Source organism: Tachysurus fulvidraco, chromosome 17, assembly GCF_022655615.1.
Source record: "Tachysurus fulvidraco isolate hzauxx_2018 chromosome 17, HZAU_PFXX_2.0, whole genome shotgun sequence".
NCBI lineage: Eukaryota > Metazoa > Chordata > Actinopteri > Siluriformes > Bagridae > Tachysurus > Tachysurus fulvidraco.
Genome location: NC_062534.1, coordinates 19,457,081 through 19,472,627, shown reverse-complemented (window position 1 = coordinate 19,472,627; position 15,547 = coordinate 19,457,081). Strand labels below are relative to the sequence as shown.

General features: G+C 40.4%; 2 protein-coding genes across 6 annotated transcripts in view; both read left to right on the top strand.

Annotated features, from left to right (window-relative positions):
- Window positions 1–2,952, top strand: part of dnajb9a (DnaJ heat shock protein family (Hsp40) member B9a) — a 3,889-nt gene extending 937 nt beyond the window's left edge. The window contains exons 2-3 of the mRNA XM_027135378.2: window positions 449–679; window positions 1,048–2,952. Of these exons, the coding sequence (XP_026991179.1) occupies window positions 449–679; window positions 1,048–1,478 (662 nt within the window). The 3' untranslated portion in view covers window positions 1,479–2,952. The remainder of the gene's footprint in view (window positions 1–448; window positions 680–1,047) is intronic.
- A 398-nt stretch (window positions 2,953–3,350) lies between these two features.
- dnm1l (dynamin 1-like) lies at window positions 3,351–15,366 on the top strand. 5 transcript variants are annotated; one of them, XM_027135876.2, is made up of 20 exons: window positions 3,351–3,605; window positions 5,149–5,281; window positions 5,862–5,897; window positions 6,977–7,023; window positions 7,522–7,593; window positions 7,690–7,776; window positions 7,867–8,029; window positions 8,118–8,238; window positions 8,356–8,487; window positions 9,114–9,320; window positions 9,540–9,660; window positions 9,925–10,080; window positions 10,215–10,304; window positions 10,385–10,477; window positions 10,918–10,971; window positions 11,142–11,213; window positions 13,183–13,338; window positions 13,607–13,716; window positions 14,250–14,409; window positions 14,938–15,366. In XM_027135876.2, the coding sequence occupies exons 1-20, from the start codon at window positions 3,504–3,506 to the stop codon at window positions 14,992–14,994; spliced, it is 2,169 nt and encodes a 722-aa protein (XP_026991677.1). In that variant the 5' UTR covers window positions 3,351–3,503; the 3' UTR covers window positions 14,995–15,366. The 5 variants fall into 5 exon arrangements, with proteins under 5 accessions (XP_026991677.1, XP_026991676.1, XP_026991679.1 ...); XM_027135875.2 differs by having other exon boundaries at window positions 5,149–5,293; XM_027135878.2 differs by lacking the exon at window positions 5,862–5,897 and having other exon boundaries at window positions 3,352–3,605.
- Window positions 15,367–15,547: the final 181 nt, after the last annotated feature.

Here is a 15,547-nt window from a genome sequence, read left to right as displayed (position 1 = left end):
AAGGGTCATTGGATTTTATTTTACAGTTAGTTAAACAGGTGCTCGGCCAAAAAAAAAAAAAAAAAAAAAAAAGGTTTGAGAAGCTTTCTACTCGAAGAAACATAGGAGGTTGTTAGGGGGATATTTTTAGGAGGTCACAAACAGACACAAAAGGGAAGGTAGCATGTAGACAAGTAATCGATCATGAAAGTTAATGGGGTATGTGGTAGCTCAGTGGTTAAGGTGTTGGTCTACTACTCGAAAGGTTCATGGGTTCGAACCCCAGGTCCACCAAGCTGCCACTGCTGGGCAAGGCCCTTAACCCTCAGTTGCTCAGTTGTAAGTCACTCTGGATAAGGGTGTCTGCTAAATGCCGTAAATGTAATGGTGAGGTGATGTTAATCTAACTATTGAGCCTGTAGACTAACCTGTATCTCTGTCTGTCTCTTCTTCTTTTTTAATCAAAGAGGCACAAACAACAGCATGGCTACAGTGCAGTCAACGCTAATGTTCGCTGTGTGCATCCTGATGATAACAGAACTGATACTAGCCAGAAAGGACTACTATGATATCTTGGGTGTACCTAAAGATGCCAGTGAGCGTCAGATAAAGAAGGCTTTTCACAAGCTTGCCATGAAATATCATCCAGACAAGAATAAGAGCCCTGATGCAGAGGCAAAGTTCCGGGAAATAGCTGAAGGTAAGTCATTAAACAGTTTATAATATACATGTACAGTGCACTTATATAAAAAAGATCACATTTTTAAGGCCAAGTTTGTATGTTAATCATAGCTTTTTTTAAACATCTTATAATTCTGCAAGTCCAACTTTCTGCATAAGGGGGCAGGATTGATCAGAATTCCTTAGGGACTGGGCTTTAAAAACCAGTCTCGTACACACCTCATAGACATCTCATACACACCTCTAAATTTTTCCAAAGTGTATGACATTCCCTCTCCTCTTCAGTTTGATCAGCTGCTTTATCTCTGAAATGTTCTTTCTTTCTATTTCTTATTATGTTCAGTCAGGTCATCAGAGTCCAGTCTAAGCTCTATTCTCTTTTTTCAGCATATGAATGTCTGTCAGATGAGAAAAAGAGGCGCGAGTACGATCGGCTTAGACAAAGTGCTTTCTCCAGCGAAGACGTGAAAGGAGGGCGCCAGTATTTCCAACAGTCCTTTGACTTTAACTTTGAGGACATGTTCAGAGACTTCGATATCTACAGCCACAACAGGCACGCGCGCCCTAAACAAAATTTCGAGGAGCATTTCCGGGCACACCAGCACGGCCACAACCGCCACAAGAGGCATTTCCAAGGAGCTTTTGGAGCCGGCTTCTTTGAGGATCTGTCTGATGACATGGAGAGAATGTTTACATTTGACAGACAGGCCAAGCGGACTGAGGGCAGGTTTCAAGGCATGGCAAAGCAGCACTGCAGGACTGTGACTCAGAGGAGGGGTAATATGGTGACCACTTACACGGACTGTACCTCATCCTGAGAGCAAGGGTCTCCTCATTATAGTTTCCTCCTCACTTATAGTTAAGCTAATTTTGTCTGGATTAGACATTACTAAATGATCAACTTGCTGCTGAGGTGATTGAAGCTCAATGTTGCGTATATGTCATGACCAGGAGCACTATTAGGGATTTTCAATTTATTAACTGACATCAATAACCCACTTCTTGCAGAATTACAAAACAGTGAGGCCTTTCCTGTCGTATGACTTTGTGTCAAATTCTGATTGGATTTATTCTGATGAATATTCACACATATGAGGTTTAAGCCTGCCATTCAGATCAAAGAAAGCATAAAAGAATAATAAACAGTTAGACTGCGATCAGACAGTGTTTATACTGCTGTTTATAAAGGATTGTTGCAAAATGCTGATAAAAAGAGAAAGGAAATCAATGTACATACTGTATGTGATGGGATTCCAGATAAACAGCATGTAGCTAGCACTTTTTTGCATTGGGAATTAATGTGCAAATACTTTTGACATTAATCAGGCTGAACAAAGCATAGATTTGTAATTTAGCCAATTACATACCAGTGTGTGTGCTTCCCAATCCTGGGTTTCGGTTGTCTAGAAACCTAGTGCACTAGACAAAGACCTGTGATTGTAGCTGGCATAATATAACAACATAAGTAAGTAGTAAGGTAGTTGGCTAGTAAAATTCATTAATTAAGACTAAGCGAAACGAAAGAGGATGTGATCATGTAGCACATATGTGCTCTCTCATCATCAAAGTAATCACTGGCCACGATTCTGGCTTTATATTCTATTAAGATGTTCAGTTTGTGAATACATGTTGTGCTAGCTGGGAAGGTCTCAGACAGCAGCTTTTCACACTGCTTTTGTCCGTGGTTAAAAAGTATATTCTCCTACAGTTAAATAGAAATGTGAAGGCGAGTGGTTAAGGCTCAAATGTCCTACAAGGTTGCATAAACAATAATAAATGTTCATATGGAGTAAGCGGCACACCGTTCTGTTAAATGTGTTTATCAAGAGAAAGACCAAACATGAGATGAAGAATGAACTTGTGAATGCTGACCTAATGATTATTGTTTGGAAAATTTGTCAAGGATAATGAGATTTAGTACAATATAAACAATCCCCCAAAAGACACTGATGTAGCATTCATCTGAAAATCCCCTAAAATGCATGAAACACCTCAGTACCACATATAGTGCTCCTTTTATGATTCAGTCATGTTCTTGTGTCACCTGTTACCTGATCTCTCACGTTGAATCATTCTGTTTTTGTGCAATATGTTAAAACCAGCTGTTCTGTTATTGTCGTCGTTAATTGCTGGACTCGTCACCGTTTTGAGTTGACTCATCAAGCACTTACATAAATCCTATGGATAGAGGTGAAATATCTAAATATAACTTCAATTATATATATGAATGTCTATATTCTAAAGCAGACATTTTACATAATATTCTTGTGTGGAATAAAATGTGAAAATGCACGTTGCTTGTGAATTTTTCTTCTTGGGGGGAAAGTGATGACACTCAAAGTGGCGTTAGTGAATTTCTGAATTTCACTCTTAATGTTATGGAAAAGCACTAAAGTTATTACTGTATACATATTGGCAACACTGAATATTTCATTTCAATATTTATAAAAAGTTATTTGGCTTCAATTGTCCCTGATAGCCTAATTGTCTAATCTTATATATTAGAGCACAGAGTTGAGCACAATGTAAAAGAAAAACAATTATTTTAAACTATATTACTGAGTTTTTTATATAACTCAACTGTAGCTATACATAGAAAATACGTTCAAAAATAGAGGAACGCGGAAGTGTAGTTTCCATTAGCTTCAGGAGTAGTTGCTCAATCTGCTTAGAAAACTCCATGTCCCACAATTCCGTGCGAGAATCTTCGTGCGCACGCAGCTGTCAGAGCTGCTTGCTAATGGTGGTTGTGTGAGGGACGTTTGGATGACTTTGTGCCGTGTTTAGCAGCGCGGTTCTCTCGCCGGTTCATTCATTTTGACAGGCAACGATTGCCAAAAGCAATGGAGGCTCTAATTCCTGTCATAAACAAGCTCCAGGACGTGTTTAACACTGTAGGCGCGGATATCATTCAGCTGCCTCAGATCGCTGTGGTCGGGACTCAGGTAACGTTTCAGTACAGCTAGCGTTAGCATTAGCGTTAGCTAGCTAACACTAATGAATGTCGGGGCAATGCTTCAAAAAGGAAAAAAATATATGGAAATAGCATTTTGGTTTATTTATTACGACTCTTCAAATACCATTGAATGCTATACTCAGTTATTTTATATAGCTAGTTATTCAGTTAGTATGATAACCAGCTAGCTAACTGTAGATAACCTGGCGGTCTAAAATGACTGTCAAACCCTTATTTAGCCTTATTAGGGTTAGTTTAGCTGCATGGTGTGTGAGTGCTATCAGTACTATTTAGGGAACATCACTTAGATATTCTGTAGGTTACAGCAGGTAGGATTGAAGATGGGCCCCAGTTTGGGACACCTTTTCTTATGAGCCACAAAAACAAGACAGATTCATCTTTTTTTTATTTCATTTGAAGGGCAACTCCACCCTGAAACTGTTTCTCTTTAAGTATTTCTGATGTGCTGAGAATTCATGGTGGTAATTTGTTGGTTGATGCGGTTTGTTGTTGTTTCTGTAAGAAATTAGGGGTTGTTGTGCAGCACTGATGTCACTAGGGGACGTTTCTACCCAGATTTAAAGGCGTTTAATAGGAGAGGAATATTGTAAGGAATAACATATGGATGTAGATGCAGACAGACTGCAGTGCAGATATATGATGCCGTTGAGCTGATCAGAATCAGAATCGGTTTTATTGGAGATGCTACGCTCATGACCAAGAGGGAAGTGAGAAGTTTCTGACATCTCTGTAGTAACTGGTATATAATTGCTTAATAATTACGAAGAAATTCCTTCTTTCTGAGCTATCTGACTTGTCCGTGTTCTCACTTTGATATGGTGGGGCTCATAAAGAACGATAAATCACTAAACATCTCTGCAGAAATACAAAAAACATTTTCTTTTAATTTTCTCAGCCAGTTGATGCAGCTTAACTATCACACTGGGACGAGAACTTGGTTGTAATAAACGCAGGCTGAGTTATGGCAGAAGCTCGGCTCGGTAGCAGTCTGTGAAGTTGTAATAGCGATATTATCCTTACTAAGTCCTCAACTCGGTCTTTGTTTTATGTAGCACCCTGGTCCTGGAGAAATGTTGTCTCGTTTCACTGTGTACTGCAACAGCTATATATGGTTGAAATGATGATAAAACAGCTTGACTTGACTTGAGCCTGAAAGTTGAAGCTTTAGAAGCTGATGTTTTTGAATCTAAAGTGCCAGACAGACTAAGGGACTAAAGTGCAGCTGCATCACTTTCTTTCAGTAGAGATAAAGAAAGAGTTAACTCTCACTGGCATGACTATTATTTGGCAGTTGGTTCACCATTGTGGGTTATGTATGAAATGATTTGGCTCTCTGTCAGATTATTTTAGTCTTCACATGAGAGTGATTGGTGTCTTCGCGGACCCTGAAACGAACCACCCCGATGAAAGAAAACACTCCAGGATTCAATTTAATCTGAGTAAATAGTGCTTTACATAGCTACTGGAAAAATGAGTGTTGCTAACATGGCAGTGACCTTTCTGTGTAACAGAGCAGTGGAAAAAGCTCAGTGTTGGAAAGTCTGGTTGGCAAAGACCTGTTGCCTCGAGGTACAGGCATTGTGACACGCAGGCCGCTCATCCTGCAGCTGGTGCACGTGGACCCAGAGGACCGGAGAAAGACGAGTGAGGAAAACGGTACCCGCACTTTATCCACCCCCAAACACACACACACACACGCAGTCATCCCTACTTATTGTCTTGTGTGTGTGAATGTGTGTGCAAACAAGACTGAGCACAGTTATGGTTAGGCCGACACTTCTAATACTCACCCGGTCACAACAATACAACTGGCATGCGATGTGATTCTCTTCAGCTGCGTGCACGTGCACACACACACACACACACACACACACACACACACACACACACACACACACACACACACACACAGTGCTTAATAAACAATTCCTGTATCACTCCTTGTCTTTTTGTAGTCATGAACAAGCAGAGCCACTTCTGTAACATAAAAGCTTCCCAAAAATATGTAGGACAGGTTTTGATTTGGGAAATAAAGCTATTTGTGCTAGTGCTAATCTCACTGATTTATCCCACATGAATTAAACAGGATATTCTGAGTGCAGTGGATGTGAGCATTCAGGTCACTGGCTCATGTGCTACAGCCTCTAGAGACTGCATTGCTATATGGAGATAACATTTGTCTTGGCCTAACCCTGTTCTTTTTGTCGTCTCTCTTTAACCACAGACCCCAATTCCTGGAAAAATGGACGCCTTTATAAAGGTCTCCTTTTCCTTGTTGCTTGCGTTCCTGTTTGTGTTGAGCAGCATCCATGTTGTTCATTTGGTTTTTATCTTTGTTTTGCTTTTTTTACTTTTAATGTGAATTAGTTGAAGTATTAGATTAGTGGCTCAATAAAATCCAGACAAACTAACAGATTTGAGAATAGCCCTGAACTACAAGTAAATTGAACAGCTACGTTTTTGTTTTTTTGTTTTTAAACTAACAGAGCGATCCTTTTACAGTGGCTTCACACAAGCAAGCGATAAGTGGCTCATATTTATTGTAGCTCATTTCTTGTTGGGGGTTTTAACTGCTACGCCCATGGGTGTGCACTGTACTGCTTCCTTTTTAGCTCTTTACAGTAGAAAAGATGGATGAACGTGCATTACTTCTTTGACTGCCGTTCAGTTTGTCACTTGCTGGTGTGAACATAATGTGCTTCAGCAGAACACTAATGCGCATCGTTGCATGAAAGGAGCCGTTTGGAACACAGTGCAGTTTTGCTTTGTTTCAGGCTTTTGTTACAGTTTTTCTGGCCCTGAATTTAGCTCTGCCCGTTTCTGAAACAGCTGCTCAGTTCCTCTAAAGGCTATACGAATTGACTCGAAGGTTTTTGTAATGTCAGCATGTTTCTGATCACTCGGAATGGAGAGAAAATGGTGTTTTATTTAAGTGGCTCGAAAAAGACAAACTGCTCCTTTAAAGTGAAAGTGGGAAGCTTCTGATAGACCAGAGTGCTCCGGGGTTCAGATGGTGAACTCTACTGTACATGCAGATGTCATTTTCTGAATTGAGCCTTCTTTTTATGATGCTTTGAGTGGTTTTTGCTCATAGCTCACTTCTGAATAAACAAATTCCCGAAATCCGAGTCCACGTGGGCTGTTTATTTATTTATTTATTTGTTTATTTATTTCATGCTTTATGCTTTTAACGCAATTGATCCAGTTTTGCTGGATAATTTAGATCATACAAGCTAATTTAGAAAAATGAAAAATAAATAATAAAATTAAAAAAATTAAATTAGAATTTAATGTTTTATTAGAAGCTAATGTTTGAACTATTCCTCTTTGTGTTTCCAGGTGTGGAGAGTGAAGAATGGGGTAAATTCCTACACACCAAACATAAGGTATGTTTCTGCTTTGTATGTGTTTATTCAGGAACAAAAACAATGCCATTGTCTAGTGCTGTGTCTCAAATGATGTACTAAACAATATGCACTTACATCCTGCCATCTGTAGGCTAACATTATTTTATTGAGGCGTCTTTGAGACCTCGACGGTTTAAGTGTTTAATTTACGTTCATTAGTGGTTTCACAGTGTAGTCAGAATACTCTGGCTGAAAGAGGTGTATAAAGGGGGGGGGATTAATTCATTCATTCGTTAGAATTGGACACATGCACTGGGAGAGAATGTGGGTGGGTGGGTTGGTTGGGTGTAGGGTGTGTGGTGGTGGGGGTGGGGTTACAAAACACTTTTTGTACAAAGCACTCAGTTTTAGTGCAGGATGCATCTTACATAACATTGTCTGAAGGGATTAAAACTCAGTTTACTAGTTTGCATTAAAGAGGTCTGAGAACATGTGGAGCTGACATTTGTCCTGTGTTCAATTTCTCTTTTTTGTTAGATCTACACAGATTTTGATGAAATCAGGCAAGAAATTGAAGTAGAAACAGAACGAATTTCTGGCACCAACAAGGTACGTGTCATCCTGTCAGAAACTAATACGGAGTTCTATCCAGACAGCTTTAACATTTTATGATCCTCGTTGTGCTGATCTTTATATTTTCACCAGGGCATCAGCAGCGAGCCGATCCACCTCAAGATCTTCTCTCCTCATGTGGTGAACCTCACCCTGGTGGATCTGCCTGGTATCACAAAGGTCATTATGTCTTTCCACACAATGTCAGCATGCTCACATTGTGATCACTGACTTTTAGAATGACCCTTGGCTTGCTGTGTTCATGCGCAGGTTCCTGTTGGTGACCAGCCCAAAGACATTGAGGTCCAAATCCGTGAGCTGATCCTACAGTACATTAGCAACCCGAACTGCATTATATTAGCCGTTACAGCCGCCAACACAGACATGGCTACGTCTGAGGCCCTGAAAGTGGCTCGTGAGGTCGACCCCGATGGTCAGTCTGTTAGTCAACCTAAACAGTGAAGAAACGGTATTGAATTTGGAGATGTTTTCTATCATGCATCATGTTTTGTAATCATCAGGTCGAAGGACACTGGCTGTAGTGACAAAACTGGATCTGATGGACGCTGGCACAGACGCCATGGACGTGCTTATGGGCAGAGTCATTCCTGTTAAACTGGGGCTCATAGGAGTCGTCAATAGGTGACCAAAGCATAACAAATCCTTCTGTTATTTCTAGAACCTGATTTGTTAGTTCTCCTTACTACACTGTTTATTTTGTAAACTCTCTGTGTGCTTATTTCTGTTTGATCAAACCAGGAGTCAGCTCGATATCAACAACAAGAAATCAGTGGCCGACGCCATCCGTGACGAGTACGCCTTCCTTCAGAAGAAGTATCCTTCTTTAGCTAACAGGAACGGAACCAAATACCTGGCCAGAACATTGAACAGGTACGATTTGTTAAATACGTTACAATTACAATTGCATGTAAAGTTTCAGTTTGTGTATTAGACCAATAATAATAATTATAATAATAACAATATAATTGAAATAAATGTATGTACAGACTTCACTCACATATTGCAAATAATGCAGGACAAATGAAAAGATTCAGCTGAGTCAGACTAAACCCCAGGGATCATACCTTTATACACATTACATACAACTAACTTCAGCAGGAATTATGACCTGTATATACAGTATAGACGGACCTTCGGTATACCTTTTGGCTCGGGTAAATGCACAGAGGTATGAAGGCGGTGCCTAATGTATGGACGTTTCTTTGTTACTATGGTGATTGGGATTTTGTTGTAGTAGCTAGTTCACTTTTCCTACGTGGAAGCAGCTTCTTATCAGCGTGAGTTCTCTCGAACATGTTGTCTGGTGCTCACTGCCAGTGAACTATAATGCTGTTTGCATAAGGCATAGAAGAGACTCCCAGTGCTGCACACAGTAACGTAACGTCATTGTCACATTACAAGTTCATTCCAGCAGTTCAGCTTGTCTACGTCCTACTTCTTAGTGTGGTGGTGTTTTTTTTTTAACCATCACTGTATTAACATCATCTCTGTCTCAGGTTGTTGATGCACCACATTCGGGATTGTCTGCCAGAGCTGAAGACACGTATAAACGTCCTCGCTGCTCAGTATCAGTCTCTGCTCAGCGGCTACGGCGAGCCCGTGGAGGACAAGAGCGCCACCCTGCTGCAGCTCATCACCAAGTTCGCCGCAGAATACTGCAACACAATCGAGGGAACGGCCAAATACATCGAAACAACCGAACTGTGTGTATTTTTTTAAACAAACTGCTCGGATGAGCTCTCTTTGCTGTTTAGAATGTAAAGCCATTCTCTGCTGAACATAACCCACCGGATTTCCTTATTTAAGATTTCTTTCCGTATATAATTCCGAGGCTGTACATACAACAGTCCTGTCCTGGTGTGTGGTATCAGGCAGGTAAACAGTGCTGTTAATCACGTGTTCATGCTTTGCTTATGTTTCAGGTGTGGTGGTGCCAGGATTTGTTATATATTCCATGAAACGTTCGGTAGGACGCTGGAGTCAGTCGATCCTCTCGGTGGACTTACGACCATAGACGTGCTCACAGCCATCAGAAATGCCACGGTGATATTCAGTTAAAAACTGGATTCTGTCATGATAAACGTATTAAGAATGCCTTTGTAGTATTGCAGTGAAACGTCTTCCTCCTAAAAGGCAGTAATGTAGTTTCCATTGTAATTCGTGCTACAGTAAAAGACAGAACCTGTATCGAAGCTGCCCTACTGTTGAAGCAGATTCTTTTATGCAAAGCCTGCTGGGAATTTTAGTTGTTTTTTTTTAAAGATATTGAGAGGAGAGCAGGGTGATGTAAGTCTTGTGTGCGTGCAGGGTCCACGTCCCGCTCTGTTTGTGCCCGAGGTGTCGTTTGAGCTGCTGGTGAAGAGACAGGTGAAGCGTTTAGAGGATCCCAGTCTGCGGTGTGTGGAGCTCGTACATGAAGAGATGCAGAGAATCATTCAGCACTGCAGTAACTACAGCACCCAGGTTTCTATGTCTTTCACGTTTCATGAAAAAGAGCTGGATCAGAATGAATAAGATCACATCCAGCATTTGGCAGATGTCCGGTTGTTTTTGTAAAAAAAAAAAAAAAAAGTCGATGACTTTTCTGTTGTTTTCAGGAGTTGCTGCGCTTCCCGAAGCTCCATGATGCCATAGTAGAAGTAGTCACATCTCTCCTGAGGAAGAGACTTCCTGTCACGAACGAGATGGTGCGGCTCACTTTTGCTCATTCGTTCACTGTCACTCTAAACAGGCTGGTTGTGTCACTCAGGACGTGATTGTGTTGCAGGTTCACAACTTGGTAGCTATCGAGCTGGCGTACATCAACACCAAACATCCGGACTTTGCCGACGCCTGCGGACTCATGAACAACAACATAGAGGTTGGGTTATATTTTTTCTGCTTGTGCAGTTCGCTACAGTAATTTCACCACATTGTGGCACAAAAAATGTTTCTGAGAATATTGTGGCAATATCTAAAGCCTTATTCGAGCTTGATTCGTGTCAGTGTTACAGTGTTACCTCCATGATAATTTAATTTGGTATAAATAAATGAATGAATAATATTGTCTGCATTTCTCCGGAACACAAAACCCCTTCATTATATGCCTTCTCGAATCAAACGCTAAAACTTGTGTATACTGTGCTTGTGTTATTTGTTGACAGTACAACCACAGCCCCGAGCTAAAAAACACTTGGATTTTCCCATCCAGTCTTTCTAATCTAATCTAGAAAATCGAGATTATCTAGCATTAGTCTAAGATTAAATAGCAATCTTATAAACCATGTTAGCAAAATGTTCACTCTGCTGTAATGTGTACAGGAACAGAGGCGTAACAGAATGAGAGACCTCCCCCCGGCTGTACCACGAGACAAGGTAGTGTGATGAAATTTGGATTTTTTCTGTTATTACTAACCCACAGGTTTGTTTTCCTTATGTTCTTACACTTTGTGCACCGAAAGAAGCAACATGTGGCTATTTCTCTGCTGTAAAGGCCTGATTCTGATTGGTAGTCGCTCGGTCCTCATCTTGCTTTCTCTCTCTAGACTCAGAAGGGTCCCGGTGGCCAGTCTCTGCCCCCCAGCGATCAGGCCTCATCTGAGGGTGATGTCGCTAAGGTGTGTGGCACACGGCGGTTGTGTCCGCATGGCATGGCTTTAATACCCACAAAACTGCGCTGTTGGTGTGAAAATGTCTGACGCACGTGTACGGGGTCAGAATTGTTTCGTTATTCTGAATAAATATACTATGATCCACAAATAAATATAAAGAGTTTCACAAATATTTTTTAAATCAACAAATGCACAATAAGCAACCCGTAAATATATGTTACAAATTTAACAAAAAGAAATGAAATTCACAAATAATAAAATGGGATTTGCAAATGAAAAAAATATTTATAAATATATATTTAATTGTATTTATTTGTGGATTTGAAACATTTCTAACGTCAAGACGTGCACAAGAAGCCACAAATAGGTGGACTCCGCCCACCATCTACTCCAGCCAATCGGACAACGGTCTCTTGGTGCTGACCAATCGTGGCGCGGTCTACCTCCAACCAATCACGTTCTGATTTACTCGCTCTTCACACGCCATCACAGTAGGTGTCGGTATGTACCTATCAAGTTGGATCGCTCCTCAGAGGTACATGTTTGTACCAATTGTAAATATGTACATAAATAGTACAATTGTAGATTATTATTATTATTAAAGAGTACCACCACCCCAGTGACAGCTTTTGTAACATTTTTTTCCTGACAGTGCTCCTAGCCAAATTATATAAGACACATTTACTCTGCTCGAACCTTGTCCGATTGGCTGGAGTAGACGGTGGGCGGAGTCCACCTATTTGTGGATTCTTGTGCACGTCTTGACGTTAGAAATGTTTCAAATCCACAAATGCGTGCAGTGATTCACAATTGCACAGAAGGCGATTCACAAATGAGCAGGAAGCCATTCACAAATAAATACAATTAAATATATATTTATAAATATTTTTTTTATTTGCAAATCCCATTTTATTTATTTGTGAATTTCATTTCTTTTTGTGAAATTTGTAACATATATTTACGGTTTGCTTATTGTGCATTTGTTGATTTAAAAAATATTTGTGAAACTCTTTATATTTATTTGTGGATCATAGTATATTTATTCAGAATAACGAAACAATTCTGACCCCGTACACGTGACCTCTGACTCCTAAGCTTTTTTTCCTGGAAATGATTCCTCCTCTTGTCCTCGTAAGGGAATGTCCGCGTGCGTCCTGTTTACTTTTGCATGCTGTTTCTTTAAGCGAGTTCTCCGAGTCTCTGAATGTCATTGAGCAGTGAAACACACTAAGATGCAGAATTGTGTTTTCTTAGCTTGTTGTATGTTTAGTGTGTGTTTTTTATAAGGGCACACACTGTGAAAGGTCACGTCGGTCAGACCTGTAAGTGCTTATAGTCAGCTTAATTCCGGTTGTTTTCACGAGCTGCTGATGTCACGTAAGTGTGTTGGCACCTTCATAATCGTCTCTCATTCTGTATGTCATGGATGCATTGATTACTGAATGTCCACGGCGCTTGTCTAATTCTCAAGAGTTCTAGGGAAATCTGTGCGTTTTGCTCTAAGAGACCTGTCTTTTAGGAATAGGTTCATGTGGAGACTCTTATTCAGGCTCTTCTATATATCACTACTGTGCACCTCGAGTCAATAAACTGGTGCCAGAATGATTTTCTTTTTCATACCATTGCATTAATCACATTTGTTTTTAGCTCTTTTTACAATCTGATTGTAAATAATCCTAGCCATGCCAGTCTGGTGCTGCGATACATGCCAGTATGGATGTCATAGGCCTGTGGGATACAGGCAGGTGGTGCTTGTAAAGCTGAAAATATTGTGCGTTTATTTGGGGTTGCCAGATTGGAACTCATAACTCACTGTTCACTGTAAAAGGGAACCACAATGAAACATCAGGTCTTGAGATGAAAATTGATTGTAATAAGTACATAAGCCATTACAAAGCCAAATAATATTCAGTGGCTGATATTTCAGCACATCCTCTTTGCAAGTGTTATAGTAAAATCCGCTGTGTTTGTGTAGGGTGCCGGATCTCAGGGCGAGCAGGAACCGGGAACAGGGACCTGGAGAGGCATGTTGAAAAAAGGAGAAGAAGGTCAGACAGATGAGAAGTCGAAGCAGCAAGGTCCTCTACCAGCCAGCCCTATGAAAGGCCATGCAGTCAACTTACTAGATGTGGTTTGTCCACACACACGCACACACACAAACACTCCACATCTTTAAACCATACACACACACTGCATGATACTCTACAGTGACACCAGGCGGAACATCAACGGATTAATTACTGAGATATTTATTCAGTCTGTCCAAGATATGTGCTTAGTTTTAATCTAATCAGAGAGACACACAAATGTGTGTGTGTGTGTGTGTGTGTGGTGTGTGTTTTATTAACTGCTTTCCAACACTCATTAGTAATAATTTGCTTTGGCGGTACCTTTGCCAGCCTGTACCAGTTGCCAGGAAACTCTCATCTCGAGAGCAGAGGGACTGTGAGGTCATCGAGAGGCTCATTAAGTCTTACTTCCTCATCGTACGCAAGAACATCCAAGACAGGTAACTGATCTCCGGTTGTTTTAGCAGCACTCGGCGACAGACGTGAAACTTGTGTCAGTACAGATGACCTGCATGCTCACTACACAGCTTTTATATCATTTGTTGTTGTTTTTTTATTTTGAAATGCAAAAATAAATAAAAACAAATGAATTATGCAACAGATTTACACACTTTGAATACACAAATTGTTAAAGACCACTTTCACCTCTGCTCATCTTAATTCCCTGCTTAAACACTGTCATGAGGTCTGCATTTGCATATTGGAATATGATTGGCTGATGTTTTATGACGCAACAACACACGGCAAAAAATTCAGCGCTCAATGAGTATGTCCCATTTTTATACTCCGTTTAGTTTAGTAAAGGAATGAATTAGAAACTATTAGTTGTATAATTTTGGTTGGTCGTGTTTAAGTTTAGATTTCAGTGGGACTTTTTATTGTAAGGAAAAAATTAAGCAGGAAAGGTTATGAAGATTATTAATGATCGATAAAAAAAAGTGAGAATTTATACTAAATGCTCTGTCCTCTACAGTGTGCCAAAGGCAGTGATGCACTTTTTGGTGAACCACGTGAAGGACAGTCTGCAGAGTGAACTGGTTGGACAGCTGTATAAATCAGGCCTGCTGGATGATCTGCTCACTGAGTCGGAGGACATGGCACAGCGCCGCAAGGAGGCCGCAGACATGCTGCAGGCAAGCTCGTGTTATTATTATATTATACTTTTACTGACAACATAGCAACAAAGTCTCTCAAAGTTTCTGATAAGCTTCGGAGCTCTGTCCTTAGATCACACGTGAAATGTCAAATCTGGCTAGGCTTTATTTCATCTCAGTATGTTTAAACCCTCAAGGTGATAGTGTCACATAAGGAGGATTCCAGACATCATTGTTGTTCATAGTGCAGCAGTGATGGGATTCAGAACGAGGTTATTTGTAGATCTAGTTATAGCATCATTATATGTATGTAGTTGTCAGTAAGTACAATTGTTTATGGTTGTTTAACTTGCTGGACAGCTACATATTAAAGCAAATGTTTGTTCTGGATATCTCTACCTTTAAACAATTCTTCATTTAAATCTCTGCAGATACGATGATGCAGATTTAGGGCATAACTAGCCACTTAGCTGTAAGCGATATCCGAACCAGGACGTATTTCCATATTCATATTTCCTTATTCATAAAAAACATTGACTAATAATTCTTCCCTGTGTGTGTTCACAGGCTTTACAGAAAGCCAGTCAGGTCATTGCTGAGATCCGGGAGACGCACCTGTGGTGATGATTCGTACGTACCACAGCCTCATCCCACTCTGCCCACTACCTGCATCCAGGCTCTGGCCATTACAGGCAGGACAATGTAAAATGCACTGGTGTTAGTTTGTGTGTGCATGGTATCAACAGTTTGATGATGTCACACACATGCTATGGACTCTCATTGAAGTACACTGAGGGCAGCACATGCCATTATGTCTCACACACACACACACACACACACACACCGTCCGCTCCAGTGGTGTCTTTCATAATCTTACCTGATATATAAATATATAAAAGCATAAAAACAACCATACATGCCTCATCTTCATGTGTGATTTATCCAGCACAGTGTGTCCCAGATGTAGCTTCAATAAAAGCTTGTAACGTTAAACTAGCAGCTGAAAGCTGTGTGTTCTGTTTGTGTCAAAGTGACTTTTTATCTTGCATCGAAATGAGAAATCTGGTAAAGTGCTTTCATTTAAATGCCTTCATATTACATATTAACATACCATGTTTAATTCTACTTATGATCTCATCACCTAATGTTTGTAGAAAGTCGGACATAATTCTCATTA